Raw genomic sequence first — 21,736 nt, 5'->3', positions numbered from 1 at the left:
TAAGTGCTTTATACATAAAATTGCTATTGCTATTGCATGCTACACGATGAGAAGGGTACCTCTTCTCTTAAAATATGTTTATTCAAGTATATCCTAGGGGATGTATCCTATTAAATTAGATATTAGACATTAGATATCCTATTAAAAATTGAATATAAAAAAAGTACTTCTTAAATCTTGACTCAAAAGTGGTTAAGGGGAAAAAATCCTTCAGACAATATTGTTTTGAGTGTTATTAATCATTTGTAAAAACAATCAATGCTTAAATCCTGTGCGACGTGGTTTAATATAATCTTTAATTTGGTAATAATCTTGTCTGTGGTCATAGTAATAATTGCAAAAAGGAAGGTTTTTATAAGCCTCTACAATACACATATGCGGAAGAGGATTAGGGCCACAGGGAAATAAAAAAAAAATTGAGGTCAATTTTTTAAATTATTTTTCTGAGAAAAAAAGTAAAAAAAAGTAAAAAAGTCATAATTCTGTGATCAAAGTCATAATTCTGACTTTTTTTCTCATAATAATAATAATAATAATAAATATTTATTGGCCCTTTTTTTTAAGTGGCCCTAATCCTTTTCCATACACATATATAAGATGCGTAAAAGAAAATATAGGCATTTCTTGTGAAAGACCATGACCTACCATACGAGAAATTTGGACCTTAAACATATTTATTCAGGTATTCCTGAACGGCTGGAGGCCTCGAATTGTATCAAACTTGAAAATGTATTCAACTTTTTGTTTCCACACTTACCGTCAATTTCCTTCTTTTTATGTGACTCTGTGCTCTTATTTTGAAGGCGACAGAGGACTTCCGGCTCTTGCCTCTATTGTGGGAGTTTCACTTGATGCGAATTATGCATGGCAAGCCGGGGGTCGGGACCCCAAATGGGGGAAGGGTGGGAGCGATAAGCAAAGTTGATTCCCCCCACCCCTCAGGCTCTGTCTGCAGGAACTTTGAATTGATTTCACCTCTGAAAGGAGCCTTTCAGGGCTTTAAGTGACCAGTCGTCTTTATTTAGATGGCTCTATAGACAAAAGACCTGAAGGCCAACTGCACGTTCATGTAGTGTGGGAAAATGAAGCGCTTGACTAACATAAGAGGTTAATTAATTTCTGTGCCTACATTAACCGCTCAGATCGACTGAATACCTTAATCATTTTTCACGAGTATCATGAAGTTAATCGGATGTTCACCAGGTGGAGCCAAAAACTCAAGAAAATGTGCTGGCCTTGTTAGAGAAAAAAAATAAAAGAATGATGAATCAAAAATTGGAAAAAAGTAAGCTGAAATTCACCCATACAAAAAGTGAGTTATGATTTAAAATAAAGTAATATACATAATGAAAGGTATTTTTTGTTTGTATTTGTTATTTTCTTATTCAGACATGTAATAAACAAGTTCACACATTTAAAACAATTGAGCATGGCAAAGCAAAACAAAAAATATCAACAAGTGACACCAACATATTTTTCAGTGTCCATTTTTGCCACAACTGAATAAACATCCATCCGAACAGTTGTCACTGGTCCAAGCACCTAGTCCCAGCTAGTGCAGTGAACCTGTGACACAATAAACAATGCTAACAAACTAACAAAGCCTGTCTTACAATATACTGAGACCATAATATTATCATGCCATGACAGTTCTCAGGATCTGTGCTAAAATGTTAAAGGAAATATCTCGACAATAACACTGGTATGATGGATAATACAACCACATCAAAACATTGTAGTACAATATTTTTTAGAAATATCCATTTTATCTGTGTAGTACTCTACAGGTTTTATAAGTTATTGTATAGTTAAGTTGATCTATAAGTTGTTCTGCTGGGAGTTTAGTGTGTTCTATAGATCCGCCCACTTTGCTACATCAAAATGGAGGAACTGTAACAGTTTCTGAAGTCCATCTCTTTGCAGGCCATCACCGATCCAGCTGATAAATGTGCATGTCCAGACAGCAGGTTCTTAATGGTGTTGATCCACGATGGGTCCACTGTAGAAAGCAGTGTGCAGCCCTGTTTATGCAGCTTTTAAAGGAGAATACCGGAGTAGTTCACAGAAACAGCCACATGACTACTTTGTACATTTACTAGTTATAATCAGTTCTTGAGAAAACAAAAGCAGGCAAAATTAAAAAAAGAAAAAAAGGCACACGACTTTGTGCACCTGTAAGAGCATATGTGAAGAATTAAAGACAGAAGGGGAAGTCTGAAAGAGACAGATGTTAGCTGATAAGGCGAATATGTTTACAGAGTATTGCCTACCTGCATATCAAACAGACATTTGCCAACATAAGCCACCTCTTGGTCTGACCATCTAAGATATTTATCCCAATAATTACCCTAACTCAAGCTTTGGTTCGGGTTATGCTTAGAATTAGCTTTGCTAGCTAGTAGCTGCTAATGATTTTCTTCACCTGCTGTTAGCTTCAAATTTTGCCAATTCTTGCTATCCAGAGGGTGTTTGCTAGATTTGGACTAGGTGAAACACTTAATAAAATGATCATAAGCTAACTAGCTAGCAACTGCTAAATTGCCTATACCAGCTGCTAGCTTAAAAAAAAGTTGCTGATTCATGCTGGCCTAAGGGCAGTTAGAACTTTTGTAGCTGGATTTGGACTGCAGTGAAATAGTCAATTAAAGTATGTCCTGTGTGTCTTCCTCAACATGTTAAAATGTTGATACTGCAAGGAATTCTGGGACCATGCTATCTCATTTTCTTTCAGAAAGGATGATCTTATGTAGCCTGAGCTATCGAAGCTACCAAGGGAACCATTAAAGCATCCTTCCTTAGCTTTTGAAGAATTCCAACAGATCCTATGGCAGCCATTTAAATACTCACAGTTCATTTCACTTAGTTCTGATATTTCCAGAGCAAATAAAGGACTATTCAAGCACATTCATGGATGGTCATGGTGGTCTATACAAGGGTCATATAACCAAAGTTTTGAGCTAAAATCGGCATATAGCGGGATTATGCTAATTCTCTCCATTTTACTTTTTAAACTAAAGTAACCAGGGTACCAGAACCCTTCCAAATAAGGACAAATAGAGGGCTGAAGTGCACACCAGTATAATCCTTTAAGTCAGTTGATAAACCTTCCTGTACCATTTAAAAGAGGGCTTCTATCAAAATGTTCCTAGCGCCTTTATACAGCTCTAACAAGCTTCGACTGGACTAAGCAACCTGCTCCAAAAATTATGCTGAGACATCAAATCTTGCATCATAAAAAGTCACTCTTTCAGCAGAGGGAGTTCAGAAGTAAAAGTTTGGAGTATAAAGATCAACGGGTCGCTGTGAGGTCGAAGGTTCAGTATAAGGACGCTGATGGTCAAAGGTCTTTAACAGGGAAGTGGAGATTCCAGATGAAGGCTGAAAATTCCACAAGGGAGAGGAATAGGTCACTCTGCCAGCCACTGAAGATGATGTCAAAGATGGGGCTGCACATTTAGTTGAACAAAAAGACATATAAAAGAAAGTAGGTGCATCTGGAGGGAATCCCACAGAACTATGACACTGGTCATGAAAATCCTGAAGAAATTCCTCATCAGAGTAAAACTGTCCGGCTCACTTTTCTGTTGAGCCTCAGACAGCATGTGGGATCCTTTCGATTGCACCAAATGTCCAAATAAAAATGTAAAACACTACAATCTCGGAGGATAGAGCAAAAGGTGTGTCATATTGCTTTCTAAATGCACTCTTCCAGTTCTGTGGAGACTCTCTGAACGGCTTAACTGGTTAAATCTAATTTATTGGTAAACTCTAAGATATCCAAAAGAGGGGGGGGACTTGTTTAAGGTCAGTATTGTGCAGCTGGAAATGATATTCAGGATGCTCCACATGTGACCTGTGGGCTTGCAGATGAGCTGTGGGTGGAGCTGGGGTTGACTCAGTGGGATTCCCCGTTGACTGAGCTGGCCTCTCCTCTGGGCGAGGACGAGCGGGAGAGCCCCTTCTCTGTTGTTTCCGAGCTGGAGCCATTCTGGCTGTGGTGGTCGGCCGTGGACGCGGCGCTGGACGACGACGACGTAGTGGAGGTGGACGTGGGCTTTGCCTTCTCTTTAAAGTCCGTTATGATGACTGTCAGGTCCCCAACCGTCACCTCGAGGTGCTGGGCGCTGCTGCGGTCGATGTTTTTTAACCTTGGTCTGTGGATTGAGCAAAAGATAGATAGATATGAGAGGATGTGTGAAGCATTTCCACCTGCATTAAGAAGGACAACTAGTAGAAAATAGTATCCTTTGATTCTGAGAACCTTGAGAGAACTTGATCTTTAGCTGATGTTAAATATATTCCAGTTTTCCCCACTCTCTTCACTTCTATCTTTTAAAGAGCTTTATGACATCTGACAACACATCAACCAAACGACAGGTGGCAACATAAACACCATCTACCATTCTCTTTGTTTATCCATGCATCCCAGTTACACCCCTCCACTGCATGTCAGTTTGTTTACCTCATCTTCTTGTGACTGTTCTTCTTAAGCGCCGGCTCTCTGTCGCTCTTCTCCCTCTCCACGCGCTCCTTCTTTTCCTTTTTGGGCTGTGAGGGCAACACAAACTGCTGCGTTACCTGCTGCTGCGACACGAGCTGGGAGACGGGACGAGGTTTCCTAATCCAGGAAGGAAAGCAAGGAGAGAGAGATAGAGAGAGAGAGAGAGAGAGGAGAGAGAGAGAGAGAGAGAGAGAGAGAGAGAGAGAGAGAGAGAGATGAGAGAGAGAGAGAGAGAGAGAGTAAAGGGAGAGACAGGAGTGTGGCAGATTAATGAGAGGGAAAATCACAATGAACGCATGGCTTCATGCTAGCGTACCGCTATAATCAAGGGCCAATATAACTGCCAGTGCTGGTTAGAGTGGTGCTGCTGAAGTGTTCTTGACGCTGGCAGCAAGGGCTTTCAGAAATAAACTTTGGATTCAGCCATCAGAAAGAGATATGTGGTTCACCTGCACGGGCTTGTTTGAGAGCATAGATGGATAAACATAGACTAGCTGGGATCTGTGTGCCAACACATGGATGTGATAGGAAGTGGAAGAGCAAAACTGACACCAAATTCACAGTAAATAAAAGGTTTGCATGTACAGTTTTTCTTACTTTCTTCTGTGTTATTTTTATGGCTACTGAAAAAAAATCACTACCACTCTCTCCCATGAACTCCTGACAGTATGAGAACATACATTTGGTTTGGTTTGGGTGGGACATCAAGTGTAGAGCATGCAGGAGGAGAAGGAGTCTTCCATAATGGTTCTAAGTTAGTTTCTTCAAATCAGAATATTCGCAACTGAGATTAGACAGAGTGTAAAGATATGAAACTCTAAAAATAAACGCCATCATCACCACGCCTACACCATCACTCGTGGTGAATGTCCCACACGATTACCTGCTGTGTTCACTCACACATGGCTCTCTAACTGAGACTTAGCACTGACTTTTTACAAGGACACTAGCAGGACCAAGTCTAGATGAATACTGAGTGAATGGATTCGCCTGTTTTTTGTCCACACAGTCACCCCACACAGATGATTCAGGGAGTTTTCAGGGGTTCAGTGCGTGTGTGAAAAGGGCCTTAAAGAGGTGTAACATTGTGTAATACTAAATAATGGAGTGTTTTCATGTGAAAAGTTCCTCCTCATCGTCACATCTCCATCCTCCACGAGTTTCTGATGTACCAAAAATGATACATTATGCAATTGATCTGGCAACAGTTTGCATGCAAGAAGGCTGCAATCTTATATCTGTACCGGAGTGTGTGTGTGTGTGTTTGTGTGTGTGTTTGTGTGCGTGTGTTTGTGTGCCTGCCAGTGTTTTGGGGGCTGGCAAGAGCCCCAGCCGAGAGGCAAGTGTGTTGAAAAGGCCATCTGTTGAGGGAGCCTACACATCTAGGGCCTGATTTTGCATGCATACACACACACATAGACACAGTGATATTGTAGCCTGGATGCACTAATGCACAATACTGCATGCGTATACTGCAGCAGCCGCCGAGGCGCTGTATGCAGATTAGAAAATGGGTGCACATGATAATGTATGCATGCTTTATGAGCAAATTAATCAACAACACTGGGGCGCATTTGCGCACATGGCTTCACATGCGAGTCGACAGACGCACACACACAAATGCACACAGGCGCAGCAGTGAGCAGATGAAGCATGAGGGCATGTTGAGAAGAGCAGAAGAGCACAGTGTGTTTTCTGAGCCCTGTTGAGCGGTCGCATTTTGTAACTGGAGCTAAAAATGCACACTGAAAAACACATTCTGTGATTCACCTGCCAATTCTACTGTTTGACCTGTTTCTACGACCCCAGAAGAGATAGGTACCTGAAAACAGGGGCTTCACTAGTGCGATCTTAAAAATACAGTTTATGAAAAAGCATAAAAAAGGAGCTTAGAGATGAAGCCTAGCACAGCTTTGTTGTTCTTACACTGCAACTTTGTTAAACAGCCTCCTTCAAGTGTGCTAACCTGTGTGTGAACTCTTAGAGAAGTATTCCAATTACAAAACATTGGCCTCCAGGTGCTTCTTGATAAATGTCCTCCTCCGCTCTCCTAATGTAATCGAAGAGTTTAACAAAGTACAGAGTGTACAAATGTGCTCGACTTGATACAAATCCATCCACAAAATGAGTCTGAGCACCTGGTGTTGCTGTGCAATGTGCTACTTTTTTTTTTGCCAAAAGAGCCTCAGTGGCCTATTTAGCTCAATTTAGAGGCTTCTCCCTCGTTTTCTGAGGGGGAATATTTTGAGCTGCTGGTCTGCTGTCTTGTTCTAAGGGCAAAGCTGTTGTTTAACAATTCTGGGATGACCTAAATTGGGGCCCAGCTTCAAAGAGTCAGTTTTTTTTTTCTATCAGAGTTATCACTGCCTTCACAGAACATGCAGTAATGCTAGGGAAAGGCTAGAGTGAAATGCAAATGGGTCTCTTGGCCTACATAACTGTCTGATAGGAAGGAGATGGAGAGATTCTCTAATATGTCTGTCTTGTCAGCACGACACTGCAGAACTGCTGACACCTTTGTTAAAATAAAAGCAGAGGCCTGTCAGAGTCCTGTGTTCCCAGTTTGAGGAATCTGCTTCACTCCATGACATCCTGTAGCCCCAATATTGTGAAGACACGTCCTGTTTTTGTGATTTTATTTTGAGTTTTTCACAAACAAAAACAGCGACTGTCACAACCCTGATCCTGCCCCTCGGGCCAAATGTTCCACCTTCCAAAAATAAAAAACAAGACAACAGGCTGCCCCATTCATAACCTCTTTTGGTTCCTCTTTGATTGATGATTTGGGTTCAGGGTGTCATTATGCGCTCATGTGCTTTCTGTGTGATTTACTGTTTGTAATGAAAAGACGACTGTCTCATTAGTGTTGTTTTTGCTTGATGTGCAATAAAGAAAAAATGTCACCCGAGGCTAATCATGAGCTTTTTCTATTTAAAACTCAGCCGTGAGAGCGCCTGGTGCCCAAACATAAACATATTTTGCACACCCTGTCCTCTTCATGTATCACAACAGAGTATATTTTCACTAATAGAGCAGGTTCAATAACCTGGAGGTGAAAGAGGAGATGGACGCCATAATATAATAGTGAGGCAAAGCAGCAGGTCTAAACAGAGCTGCCTCTGTTAACCCAATCAGATGCTTATTATCTTAGCACTTAGGCTTTTGCTGCTGGCATCCATCTGCAGGCTGAGTGTGTGCTTGTGTGTGTTTATTGATTCCAACAACATTTTCTGAGCCTAATGTAACAACCTTTTCTTTCTGACATTAATACTGCGTGCTGGAGCTGTTGTTCCAAACAATATTTGCTCCACACATGCTGTCTATTACAGAGCGGCTAATGGAGTCCCACACTGGGAAATGAGGATGTTATGGGGAGGGCTAAAGCGCGCTGGATTTTGAAGCGATGTATATCAATCACCATGTTTTTATTTGGGGCTTTTTACGACACAGAATGTAGTCAAGCAAATAGAGTCTATTCGTCATTTCTCTCCTTATACGCCACCTTTCTTCTGTCTTCTATCTCATTCAAACAAACACTTTACTTTTAAGTGCATTTAAGCTCAAACTTGTCTTTTCCAGGAGACTGAAGGAGTTGGAGGAGATAAAATACTGCCACTGATCCCTCACACTGCACTGACAAGGGGAACTCTGGCTGACCTCTTTTTTGCAAATACATCATACACACACCTCCTCCCTCCTCCTTGCAGTGCACCCACTGACCTCGCACTCTCCCACCTCGAGCCTGCACTCAAAAGAAGCAGTCAGGGAACCAGTGCTACATGTAAAAAAAAAAGGAAAAAAAAATCCCCTCTGGTTTGGATTTGGTTGCATCTGACAGAAAATGTTTGTCGTAGCAGAACTCGTCGGGGGGTCGGCTCATGACTCAGGATTCTTTGGCTGGACTGTCACGTTTCTGCCACAGCGGACAAACAGGTCATCCACGCTGAAACTCAAAGAGACTCAGGGACTGACACAGATGGTGTGTTAGTGTTGAAGAGCCAAGATCTGTTTATAGATGAATCATATTACCTGTTTAGAAAACTGCAACTTATTTCCCCCAGCACCCAAGTTACTGATTTTAACATTGTGGTTTAACTGCTGTTGTTTTTAAACGTCTCATAGAAATGAAGTGACACTGCCTGTGCTCCTTCGCACATGCACTCCTGACAGTATTTCAGGTTTTTCCGGCCTCACCCTGCCCTGACATTTTCTGGAGCTTTCCGTTCACACAGACTATCATGAGTCAGACGAGCCCTCACAACTCAAGATACTCCATTCAGTTCAGATGTGTGGGATGGGTTGGGGAACCATCAATCCACCACTGGCTTGCTACAAATGCTCCAGACTTTTACCTGCTGTGTTCACATCCAATTAGCTCACCTTCACTTCTTGCTAGGAGGCTGGTGGTAAAATGCAATGATAAAGATGGGTTGAAATTTCTTACGTTAGCTTTCACACATGCAAATTGTCAAGACATTTTAGCAGAGCTAGCTAGCACTACCAGCGTTAAGTCCTCATTACATGCTTGGCTGGTTTTTAGGGATGCACTGAAATGAAAATTCTTGGCCGAAACCGAAAACCAACAATGAGGAAACCAAAGCCGAAAACCGACAATAAAAGAAAGAGATTATTATTAGTAGGGAGACCGGGGACAGCTGTAACATTTCACTCCTTGGATTTGAGATTAAGCCATGCATTTTCTGTTTGTGTTGCACAGACATTTTTAGGCCATTTATTAGCAGACACTTGAAGCTAGATTGTGTAGCAGTTTGAACACACTGGGTTAAAGGAGCTCAAAGTTATAGACAGAAATGTCAAAAATGTTACAACTGTCCCCGGTCTCCCCTACCTTTGCATTAATGGCTCTGTCTGTGTACTAACCTCACTAAAATCAAGGATCTCAACGAACATATCAGACAACGAGGGTGCATGCCCCTCATCTGGTTCAGAGAGATGAGTCCTTTTTTCTGCGCTCTGTTCTCCTTCTCCTGCGCTGTGCACTTCTCCGTCTCCAAGCGGGTTCGCCGCATCCATCGTGGCCTGGATCATTTCTCGTGCGCTGCTTTATTCCCACATCCAAGTAATGATCTTTATAACGCGGATCAAGTACAGTCGCGATGAAGTGCAGAGGATCCGGATTGATCTCAGCGAAACGTGTGCTGACAAACTCTAAGAGTGTACTTTTCATTGTTTTCACTCCGTGGTCCGTCGCAGCCTCTTTGCTTAGAAGACGCTTTAGTGTTGCAATTAAAGGAAGAACGGATGCAGACATGTTGGCCCTTATCCAGACAAGCGCGTAGTGGTTGCAGTTTTTGCTTGCGTCATCACAACATTCTGTTTCGGCCGTGTTGTTTTGGTGATAAAAGTCTTTAACCAAAATTTTCGGTGGCCAAATTTTCGATGCATCCCTACATTTTAGCATTATGGCAGCAACCATCATAGTGCTACAGCCCCAGCTAGTAGTGCTGTAGCACAAGTACATCCCTACCGAGTAACTGTAAGGCTTTCATTCCCAAATAATATGATGGTGGTTTTATGTGATTGGTTAAAGCTCCATTTCAGTCCCAATAAACTCTACAATAGTTCATAAAAAACAGCCGTTCAGACATCTGTTTCTCCTTTTTTTCTTCTGTAAAGCAAGTTTGATGCCGTTAGTTTATCTGAGAGAAACATACACGTTTCAACATATGTCTTCCTACTGTTTCATTTCCTCACTAAAGGAAGAAACCATTCAAGTTTTATTATGTTTTTGGGTGGACAGACTCATAAAACTGAGCACTGGCGTTGCAACAAAACCAACACACCCTCTGCAGGGAAACCTCAGGGGGCAGGCTGTTTGTGTAAGGACAGTGAGCTCCATACCAATGAGGTGCACAGATGAAGGTGCAGTGTCTCACTATAAACAGAGTCTTGCTTTGGAAGTCAGAACAGTGCAGCTTGGGTCTTTTTATTGTAAAATACTTCAAGGCCAAAGCTGTGCCTCTATGTCCTGACAGCGCTGCTTTCAAGGCATCCGTTCGACAAATGTTAGAACTCATAACGCATTACATCCACGAGGCATCAGCGCAAATCTCTGCAGATGTTTGGAGCGCTTGCTAACATTTGTCGAGTACATTGTGTGATGAGCAAACAGCCCACAGGACAGCTGATGGACTGCAAATAAGCGCTGGAGGAGGAGGAGTGTGCTGCTATAAAAAACAAACCTCAGTGTTCTGTGATGATTGTAAGATCATTGTGAAAGGTGGATTTTATGCCCTGTTGAACGCTCTCGCAATCTAGGTGTAGGTGTGTATCAGGTTTTCTATCAGCGGGTCGTGGGCTGCTCCCGGGAGCTCCTCCAACCCGATGATTAATGTCTCTTCCTGCCCGTACATGCTAGCGCCATGTGTGTGTATGTGTGTGCGAAGCAGATGGCACTCCACGTCCTGTGGTTTATGACACTTTCTGCAGCCCGCTAGCCACACTGTGCTGCATTCTCCTTTCACACACACGCTCCCTGCGTACACACATGGAGCAGTATGTCATGCATCAGTGTCAGCAAAGTAATTACAGGCTTATCACGTAGCCATAATCTTGAGCCACAGTGACGTGATAACAGCCAGCTTCATTGTCCTGGGTGTACACACAGTTTGTATGCTGTGCAGGCGTTGAAAACAGTAACACACATGACTGATTGTGACTTACAAGAGGATGCAATCATCTAGATTGGATGATGTTACGTTGTTGGTGATATAGAGTCAGTTTTACGTGGGTGATACTCATTTAGATGCAATTTCAATCAATTATTTAACATAGTTTTAAGTAACAATGACTGGCTTTCCTATTATTAGCTTTGATTATGTCACACCTACCAGCTCATGAAACCTATTCATTAGCTCTCACTATCGCCCACTCTTAAGATGTAATTTCACATAACCACTCAAGGCCCGACAGCTTTTACAAAACTGAAGACCACATAAACAACCAAGAAAACATCATCACAAAACAGTTATTCAATACTTTTCTGAATTAATATATGACCTTAAATTTTAACCAGAAGTGTGTGCCTGCATTAGTGCTAAATGACCACACACAAGTCCAAGATGAGGAGTAAATATCTTGCTCTCTGCTTGTTGAAAGTTCTGTCCAATCAGATTGGGGGATTTATAATAACCATTAACACGGTAGCTTATTTACCAAACAACAACAATGTTCAGCAGTTGGTCAACTCCCATGCACACTGCCGCCTTCACTACACTTTTGGACTTACACATCGCACCCATAGACTGTATAAAATATGGACGTAGGATCCGTGACGTCACCCATCTGTTTCTGAAGCGCTGTTTTGAGGCCAATCGTCGACAGTCCATATTGCTGCTGTCGAGCGAGTGTGACGTAAAGAGGCGAGCTTTGAGCCTCCTAGCCAACAGCTAGCTCACCACAACCAGTAGTTTGAAAAAAATTCACCCCCTCACAGTGTGAGCCGATCGAGACATGAGTTATCCAGACTACACTCGTCTTGTGTACCAGGCTGTAAACATGTTTATTTCTGCTGTAAAGATTGGCTTTTTTGAATAGGTGTGTATGTGGTTTCCGGTACTTCCGGAGCCAGCCTCAAGCGGATCCTCGATGAACTGCAGTTTTTAACACTTCCTGATGGACTCATATTCTTAGATCGGAGGTTACCGCTTGATCGCACCCAGAAACGGTGCAATGTTGGTGTCCCAGTGTGTGATTACACATTGCATTACAGCATTCCAGACAAGCGACAACCTCTGGCGGCGAGGATTGAAGCTGATGCGGAAGTGTTAAAAAACTGCAGTTTCTCAAGTGTCCGCTTCAGGCTGGCTCTGGAAATATCGGAAACCACATACGTACCAATTCAAAAAAGAGGATCTTTACAGCAGAAATAAACGTGTTTACAGCCTGGTACAAAATACGAGTGTAGTCTGGATAGCTCATTACTCTTTCGGCACACACTATAGGGGAGGTGAATTTTTTCATAATGCTGTAATTTTGAAGATATTAAGATTCTGAGTTTTCTGTTCTGAGAGGCACAGCTGACTTGATTGACAGGCGGGAACACTGTAGCTGTTAGCGAGGAGGCTCAAAGCCTGCCTCTTTACCTCACACTAGCTTGACAGCAGTTAGGTTGACATCAGCATTTCCAATATGGCTCCCGCCGATTATTCGCTTCAAAACAGCGCTTGGGTGACGTCATTGATACTATATTTCATTATACAGTCTATGGTTCCGGAAGCACCAGAGGCACGGCTTGCTGACACACAGCAGGAGCGCTACCACTCAGACAAACACACTCAAACAGCGCTGTTCCCCCCCTGCCAGCTCCGGTGCCAAACATCACCCCCCCCCCCCATTCTGCCTCTGTTACTTCCTCTGAGGGAGGTTCAGTGGCAGATAACGCCTCGTTTCGTTATACATTGCAAACAAGGCATAACAGGATTGTAAATATCCCGCCTTGATATGACAGCATGTAAGCGGTTCTTCTTTGATTCTTGACCTTGTAAGAGGCTGTGAAACAAACTAAGGATGCTGCACACCAAGAAGTAATAATACGCTTTGTGGAGATGTGAGGATAGGATCACTCATTTAAATGACATAACCAAACTCAGTATTCAAGTCGCAATGGAATATTAAAGCTAATTCAAACTCCACTCTGCATTTCTCTTCAGGCAGCATTTTAATATACATTACATTGTATATTACTATTCCACTGCTCTGCTGCACACAGTGTTATGAGTGCAGCTATATAGAGAGAATATAAGGAGTGGAAAAAAAGCATCATTAATTCTCCTTTTTGCATTACAAGCTGTGTATTGCTGTTTTGATCAGAATCACTTGTTAGAATGGAAATCTACTGCAATCCATCACCAACTCAATTCTCCCTTCAAAAGCTTTAAAATGGCAAATTTTTACCCCCGGTTAAGTTTATTTTTCTCTCTTTTTTAAACATGTGATTATTTACAGATGTTTTTTAACTTCTGTTGCTTGCTTGAGTTGTCTATTGGTTGTGTGCATCTGTTGCTCAGTCTATATGTGGCTTAATGCCAATTGTATGCCGCTACTTTAATGATTGATATTCACTGCCTGATGCAATTGTGTACAGCACTGTTAAATGTAGTTCTGTTGTGTCTGCATGCGTCTTCTTTAACATATCCTTATTGCTGCTTCCTGATTGTCTTGCTCCATGTAATTTAAGTCCATGGCCACTTTCTCAAAGACTGTCGTGTCATCTCCGTATGTAGTTTTTAGTCATTTTTAATGGTATGGTGTTATTTGTACACTAATGTGCTTTCTTTTCTATTCTTCTTTTCTTTTTTGTTTTTGTTTGTCCTCTCCCTTTTTTATTTTTTATTTTTTTTGTTTAATCTTGATCTTTTTTGGGAGCCTTTTTAAAATCTGGCAAGGGACGACAGATGTAAACTAGCCTTTTGGCTAACTCTGGCATATTTACAAAAATGTTAATTAATATGCATGGTCCTTTTAAATGAAATAAAAATAAATATAAAAATAAATATAAAAATTAATAAATAAATAAAATATAATAAAATAAAATACATTTAAAAAATAATAATAATAATAAAAAATATATAGAATAGAATAAAATAAATTTAAAAAATAAATAAATACATAAATAAATGAAATGAATTATATCATGTTATTTAAGAAATGCCCCAAAAATTAATAGTTCAAATATTTAAACGAAACTCTTGCCCTGTTGGTCAGAAATAATGTGTTTAAAAATGTTAAATTAACGTTTTTTTGGGACCAAATGGGTCAAAGAGGAATTAAATTAAGTTGAATCTAGTTTAATGAGTATGTGTATTGTATTTGTTTTTCCTTTTATCAATTTTATCATATTAATAAGCATAAATACCCTCCCTAAAATTGTTGTAATCCTGCACTAGGTTGACATGCAGTTGGCTCATTTGCAGTCAATTTACCCATATCATGTTGTCCAAATACGAAGTGTGTGCACTGTATGTGAACTGAGAGGGCGAGCTTGTGTGGAGGATGATAAAACAACATCTGAAAAGCCGAAGCGCTGACAGGCTCCCAGCCTGCACGAAGTAGCTTCTGCTTGTTTAGACGGAGCCGACAAGGACCTGAACATCAGTCAATCTGTCACTGAGAGATGCCCTAGGTTAAGTTCAACTCTAGGATAGAGAGAGCGAAAAAAATGGGGACGGAGAGGAAAAAAAAAACACACTGAAAAGTTGGGAGAAAGAAGAGATAACGGTATGAACACGATCAAGCTCACTGTCCTGACCTGTAGAAATACTGCTGCTGAAAAATCTCCTGCATGCACACAGCGAGTGTTTCCCTGGTGGGCTTGACTTGTCACAGCTCAGTGAACAGATGCAGGAGGTGTAGGCGAGACACCAGAGAAGGTCACACATACACACACACACACACACACACACACACACACACACACACACACACACACACGCTGCTCTATTACACCCAGTAGTATTTGACTGTGGGCGGTGTTCAGGTTGGGGTTTAGCAGCTGTCTGTCAGCACCGCTTCACATGAGATTTTTCAGCCTTTATTACAAAAAAGCAGACGGGAGCATTAAGTCTGAAACACGCCTGATCATCCATCTTCAAACATTCAGATGACGCCCTAATCCAGGACAAGTTCTAATGGGGGCTCTGGGAGGCTGTGAGTGTCTTTTAGCTGATTGTAGGAATCAAACCTTCCAGCTTTTTAAAGTCACAGAACCATCCTGATTTTGAAAGGCTAGAAGTCAGCCCAAAAAGGCGGGAAGAGGAGATAAAATGTCTCCCACTTTAACTCAGCAAAGGCTAAAAGGTAATGAGGCTGTGATCCCAGAGCTCCTCTAAGACAGCTTTAATTAAATACAGTGATCTAGCAGGGAGCTCGCTTTGGAAGAACAACATACTCTTCATACTAATCTGCCAAAATGGCATTAAGTTTGCACCCTTTTCTGTTATTGCCATGCAGGTGCAGGTCCCACTTGTGTTTTTCTGTGCAAGTTTCCATGAGGGAATTAGTGGAACGACAATCTGCCCCTCTCTCTCTCACTCTCTCTCTCTCTCATTTCACTCCACCTCCTCAGATAAGCGAGTCCAATCCTGCTGATGTGTCCCTGTCTTCGGTCCAACTCAGTGCTCTCAATCAACCGCCAGCTTTGGGTCCCTGCAGTAGATCATCTCCGCAAATCAGAGGGATCTGAACGTGAAGATCTGCAAAACGTCATCTTAATAAAAAACAGCTGTGTCTCTCTGCATGCTAATTCTTGTTCTCCAAAGATATTTCTCCACCTTGTTCTTAAGTGTTTCATTTGAGAGACCTTCAACCTGAAGTGCTAAAATACCAATATGATGCCAATGATATCATAAGATAAGATACAATGGGAAGAGATACAATTCAATACAATCTGATGCCAAAGGATATGATGATATGAGGATACAATGAGGTGCGGTGCAATATCACATGGTATTGCATTGCATACCATATTCTTACAATGCAATAGTATGTGATAAGATATGACACCATGCCATACAATATGATAAGATGCCTTATAGTACGATATGACACCACAGGATACGATCAATACGATACGACATATTAAAAAGTATCTTCAAAATGTCACGCCGCTGCTTTGAATTTTCAACCAATCACAAGTGACGAGTTGATGCCACCGCATCCCCCACAACTGTCAAACCTGTGACCTTCAAGCTGTGGGAAATTTCCACCAACCACTGGGCCCTCCACGCTCTGTGTCAAGCATTAATTCATTACCTCACAGTAATAGCTCAGTCATGCTTGTTTAGTAACCAGTGCAGGAATTTGCAGTGTCCTCCATTAATATTCTGCATGTTGTTTGCCCTTTAGCACCTTCGGCTTCGCGCGCCCAGAAATCCGCTCGTCTGTTGTGTTCCGTCGTTAACAGCTGCGACCACCTGTGTGGCCATTTTGCTGCAGAATTAGCCTGCGTGTGGCGGCGTGAGTACTTGTTTGTGTTCGGCCTTCTGTAGGAGCATGACAAGGCTACATTTCTGCAGCACCTCAGCTGGAAGGACAGGGGGTTATTAACATTAACTAAGACCTTCTGCTGGAGTAAATTTGTCAGGGGGGTGTCTAGGGTGTCGCAAGGAATTCTGGGTCCTTGTGTCCTTGCCAACTTCCCCAAAACAAACAAACAAAAATACCCAGATGGGGAAGACAAAGGGTGTCACTGCTTTTGTTGATGTGAGGATTCAGACAGATTCCTGGCAAAGCTGCAGGACGCTTGTTTTTACGGAAGCAAAATGCAGAGTCCCTGAAGTGTCCTCTCCACAATCAACGCTCAATTGCAACAATCCCGACCCTGTGACAACAGTGCGGAAGCTTCTCAATCTCTATGTTTGTGTGAGCAGCACTTGTGCACTCAAGAGTGTATTCATGGCTGTGTGTATCAAGAATGAGTGTGTGTTTGTGTACGAATATGTATGCAGTCATGTGTAAAATTTGCATGTCGAGTGCATCTGTACGCGAGTGTGTGTGTGTGTGTCTCTGATGACAGCAGGGCTGATTAAGCTGTTGCATAGTAATGAGCTATGGCTGTCTGTCTGGCAGCTGCTCTGACAACCTCTTTTCACAACTAGCCCTCCCACACACACACACAGAAAAACACACAGGCGTACAAGTGCATGCACCAACATGAGACATACCATAGTTTAAAAAAAAAAAGGCATCAAAGCTAACAACTGTTCTGATGTGTTGTTGCTGTTGTAGGGAAATCAAGTACTAGGTGTGCTGATGCAGAAGAGGATAATTGGCTGTACATTAAAGAGGGAGAACAACAAACATGGTTTCCTACAGCTTCTCCTGCAGCCTTTTGTTGTGTGTTCACCCTGATAATGACTGCCACTCAGGAATAAGAGTGACACACTGCTGCAAATCAACAATGTCGGGGAGGAATATCACAGAGGGCACTGAATGTGTGTTGGTGCTGTGTATTTGTATACTTGAGTACCTGTCTGTTATAAATATCTCCAGGGCAACAAGATGGATGTGTGTGCTTTAGAAGAGGAGCAAGCATCCCTCTCCTTCAATTTACAGAGGTCAGTGTCAAGACTCAGGCTGGAACATAAAGACTAATGCACTGCTGAGAATAGGACCGCAACTAATAATAGTTTTCAGTCTCAGTATTTATACGGATTATTTACACAATAAACTGGTTCATCTTTTACTTACTCAAACAATCTCTTCACCAACATAACATCTTCAAATTCATCTGATTTACCCAAACAACATTTGAAAACCCACAGACCCTGATGTGATGATAGAGGCAAATACTAACATTTAAGAAGCTACGGCACACAATCATTAACATTCCTGATTTAAAATGACTCAATAGATGAATCAGTTATGCCATTTACATATTATTGTAAGTTTAACTTGAAGAAAAAGTAGAAGAGGTGTTGAATTTGACGAAACAGAATATTAGGATTGCAATTATTACCTGAAACATAACTACCCTTAACATGTCAGTGAAAGTTTAAAGTCTTGTTTTTGATACAGAGTAGTAAAAACAGCTAACAGAGATTCATTTATTAACAACTGGATCATTTTAACCCATTTTCTCACTGTTAAAAATACAAATGTTTTTAATAAAAGATGAGTGGTGGTAGTAAGTAGTGTAGGTGTAAGTGTATAATGCCAGAAAATAGTGAATAAAGGGGTAGGATTAGATCAGTTTGAACTTCTTCCTACTCCTTTTCGCACATTAAAAGTCAAATGTTTCAAGTGCTGTCTAATGGAACTGATTGATTTGGGTTTTTTTGTATAACTATTTCTTCTTTTTTACTGCCTTCCTATCTTAGCTTATTTTAACTCGTTTTGAATGGGGATTTTAACTTACCTTTCCAATTTTCCTTTTATTTTCTGTTGTATTATATTTGTCATTTTAATTGTGCTCTTTTATGCTTGTCTGAATGTTTCCAATGCTTTTAATGTTTTAATGTAAAGCACATTGAGTATGAAATGCACTATACAAATAAACTTGCCTTGCCAGTATGTTTGTATAACTATTCCTTCATTTTTACTTGTATGCTTACCTATTTCTTCTTTTTTACTTGTAAGTTTGTATATCTATTCCTTCTTTTTTACTTGTATATTTGTATATCTATTTCTTCTTTTTTACTTGTATGTTTGTATATCTATTTCTTCTTTTTTACTTGTATGTTTGTATATCTATTCCTTCTTTTTTACTTGTATGTTTGTATATCTATTCCTTCTTTTTTACTTGTATGTTTGTATATCTATTCCTTCTTTTTTACTTGTATGTTTGTATATCTATTCCTTCTTTTTTACTTGTATGTTTGTATATCTATTCCTTCTTTTTTACTTGTATGTTTGTATATCTATTCCTTCTTTTTTACTTGTATGTTTGTATATCTATTCCTTCTTTTCTACTTGTATGTTTGTATATCTATTTCTTCTATTTTACTTGTATAACTATTTCTTCTATTTTACTTGTATGTTTGTATAACTATTTCTTCTTTTTTACTTGTATGCTTTTTTTTCTATTTTACTTTTACATGTTCGAAATAGAGACATCAAATCAAATTTAAAAACCAAATCAAGGTTAAACTGTTTCTTATTTACTCTGGGGGTGGGGGGGTTGAGTCCCCAAGGACCCCCCCTCCTCCCCTCCCTGTGGGACCTGCTAATGCAAAAGAGCACAAAGGTAATGTATATCAACAGCCTTACCTTGTTGATGTCCCCTTCCTGACATCACACATCATGCACTTAAAAGCTTCTGCCGTGTTCTTGTACGTGCAGACGCTGCAGTCCCAAAACCCCTCGTCGGAGGAGGGCTTCGGTTGACGCTTCGGCCTTTAGAACAATAAATGTAAAAAAAAAAAAATGAGAGAGGGAGAGAGAATGAGAGAGAGGGAGAGAGGGGGAGTTAAAAAACACCAAAAGAGAATGTAAGAAAAGAGGAAAAGGGGTCGAGAAGAGACAAGAGTGAGTTCAGCTCGCATCCACGAAGGCTATCGATAGCTAACATCTGGGTAAGCCTATAGGATTTAGGAAATCATCTGCAAGCGAGCTGTGATCCGACACTGTAATTGGCGATGAGGTTTTAACACCCGCGCGCGCACACTAACACGCGCACACACATGCAGCGCGAGAGAGGGAGACCGTGGAGAAAACCCATTTTTTTTCTGTGCGCTCGTCGATGTCCGCTCCCCCCTCTCTCCTTAAAGCTCGAATATCTCGGACGCTGTAACTCGGTCGTTACCTTGTGGGACTCCTCTTGTCGCCCATGCCAGACCAGGGTTTCTCTGGAGGTGCTGAGACGAGCAGAAGTCGTGTTATTTCCAGTATTTTTTAGCAAAGAAGCGATGCGCCTGTGCCGCTCGGCTTCCAGCTGTCGTGGAAACTCCGCTTGGGAAATGGTCACGTGACCGAGTAGGGCCAATCAGAGGCTGGGTTACTTCCTGAGGCTGACATTCCTCTTGATAAATCTATGCTGCCTTCAAGAACCCGCCGGAACATCTCACTCCTGTGTACTAAAGATGTAATATGTTCACACTAGTCCGTTTTTAGGTACAGCCAGACCCGCATAAACACACTGTCCCTTAGATAACCATTAAATACAGACGTAGGTTGTCATTTAGATCACACATTGTAAACTGTAAAACACTAAAGACTCCTGTGATATTTCACATACATGTGCAATACTTTGATTTCCGGTGCAATACCTCATAACTATGTGCAACATTGTTCATTATTCCATAACATATCTTGTTATTATATTCATCTACTACATGTGCACTCTGGCTTAGGCTAATTTAACTTATTTCATGTCTTTAAAAGTACTTCTATACCTTTCTTTGTACAGATATTATTTTTAATTTTATTACGAAATTTTGGATTTGTGTTTAGCTTTATATATATGTATTGTCCTTACTGTCTTGTTGTGTCCTCACTGTCTTGTTGTTAAGTACCAGTGTTCCATTCACCACGTCAAATTCCTTGTGTGCGAGCTCACTTGGCAATAAAGCTTTCTTGAATCTTGAATCTTGATTACCACAATATTTCATTATTGCAGATTGCGCTCTGCCTGCTTTTGTAATATGTTCACACTATTAAGACCCGTAAACACACTGCCCCTTAGAAAACCATTAAATACAGACTAAACTACTTTAGGTTGTCATTTAGATCACACATTGCATATACCAACATGCATCTGATTTGGCTGATTCACCAGCATTCATCCTGCAAAACGTTATTTAATTACAAAGGATAGTATATGCCTGCTTCATCTCAATAGTTAACAACTTAATTAAAAACACGTTTCTAAAGATATATATAACTAATGCACAAACATGTTCATGCATCCAGAAGGAAATGCGTAGGTGTCCATATTTAGGTTTAACAGGCCACTTTGCATCATAATAACACTTAAAACTGCAATACACTTTCACTGTAAGTCGTTGGATCTGTGAGAATTTTCTTAAATACGAGCAGCTATCCCTTTTATCCATCCTATTTGACTAAATCGTTTCGCTTTCCAATTTCCGTGCGCACGTAAACGCAACAAAAGCCATAAAAGCTAATAATGCGTCTACAGCAATGTTTCAACACGGGGGTCGTTCATACCATCTTATTGTACTGGGAATCCTCTCATATTCGCACATCGTTGGCTTCACTGGCTTCAGTAATGTCGCAGCAGAGTAGATCATGGTCGCAGAAAGCATCAGGGAATCCCTGCCTTTATTTGCGCGTTGACGCAAGCGAGCATCTAACAACACATTTCCAAGCTAACCACTGTACGGTGTCCTTCAATTCACACACCAAAAGCGCAATAGTGATGCTGCCAGAGGTTCTTTCTTGTCATATTAAGGACAACCAGCTGGGTTCTCCATTATCCTCCGACGAGGGGATTTTACCGCAGGAAAACCCCTACTGCAGCCTTTGAGCTGATGCAATATTAAGGATTTTCACACAGCATCTAGGTCATTACGTGTAATCGTCGAACAAGGCGAAGTCGTGTTTACCTCATTTTCATTTTCATTAGGAAGCCAACTTCATCTTTTTACTATAACATTATGACAGCTTGTCATACACTAAAAACTAACATGCACAACTTACACAGCATGTAATAGTGAGAATTGTTCACGTGTAAAGGAATCTATGAAGGTCAATCATAACTTTGTTTTTCCATTCACTTCATTTTGTAAGAGAAGTTGTAAGCAACCTTCTCCAGCT

The 21,736-nt window shown here is 41.0% G+C and overlaps 1 protein-coding gene across 1 annotated transcript; it reads right to left on the bottom strand.

Annotated features, from left to right (window-relative positions):
- Positions 1-1,347: 1,347 nt before the first annotated feature.
- yaf2 (YY1 associated factor 2) lies at positions 1,348-19,956 on the bottom strand. The gene is made up of 4 exons (XM_034673504.1): positions 19,764-19,956; positions 19,229-19,354; positions 4,463-4,618; positions 1,348-4,154 (listed from the first exon to the last, which is right to left on the bottom strand). Exons 1-4 carry the CDS (start codon positions 19,787-19,789, stop codon positions 3,896-3,898), a joined length of 567 nt encoding a protein of 188 aa, XP_034529395.1. The 5' UTR covers positions 19,790-19,956; the 3' UTR covers positions 1,348-3,895.
- Between the last annotated feature and the right edge of the window lie 1,780 nt (positions 19,957-21,736).

The sequence above is a fragment of the Notolabrus celidotus genome, chromosome 21 (genome assembly GCF_009762535.1).
Source record: "Notolabrus celidotus isolate fNotCel1 chromosome 21, fNotCel1.pri, whole genome shotgun sequence".
In the NCBI taxonomy this organism is placed as follows: domain Eukaryota; kingdom Metazoa; phylum Chordata; class Actinopteri; order Labriformes; family Labridae; genus Notolabrus; species Notolabrus celidotus.
Note: the sequence above shows the minus strand (reverse complement) of the source record. Positions and strands in the feature narration are given on the sequence as shown.

Bases quoted from the DNA above. Each gene is read 5' to 3' on its own strand.
- yaf2 (XM_034673504.1), bottom strand. From the start codon at position 19,789: ATGGGCGACAAGAGGAGTCCCACAAG. The intron at 19,355-19,763 runs GTAACGACCGAG...ATTGTTCTAAAG, and splicing joins GACAAGAGGAGTCCCACAAG to GCCGAAGCGTCAACCGAAGC. The intron at 4,619-19,228 runs GTAAGGCTGTTG...TTCCTGGATTAG, and splicing joins AGGAAGGGGACATCAACAAG to GAAACCTCGTCCCGTCTCCC.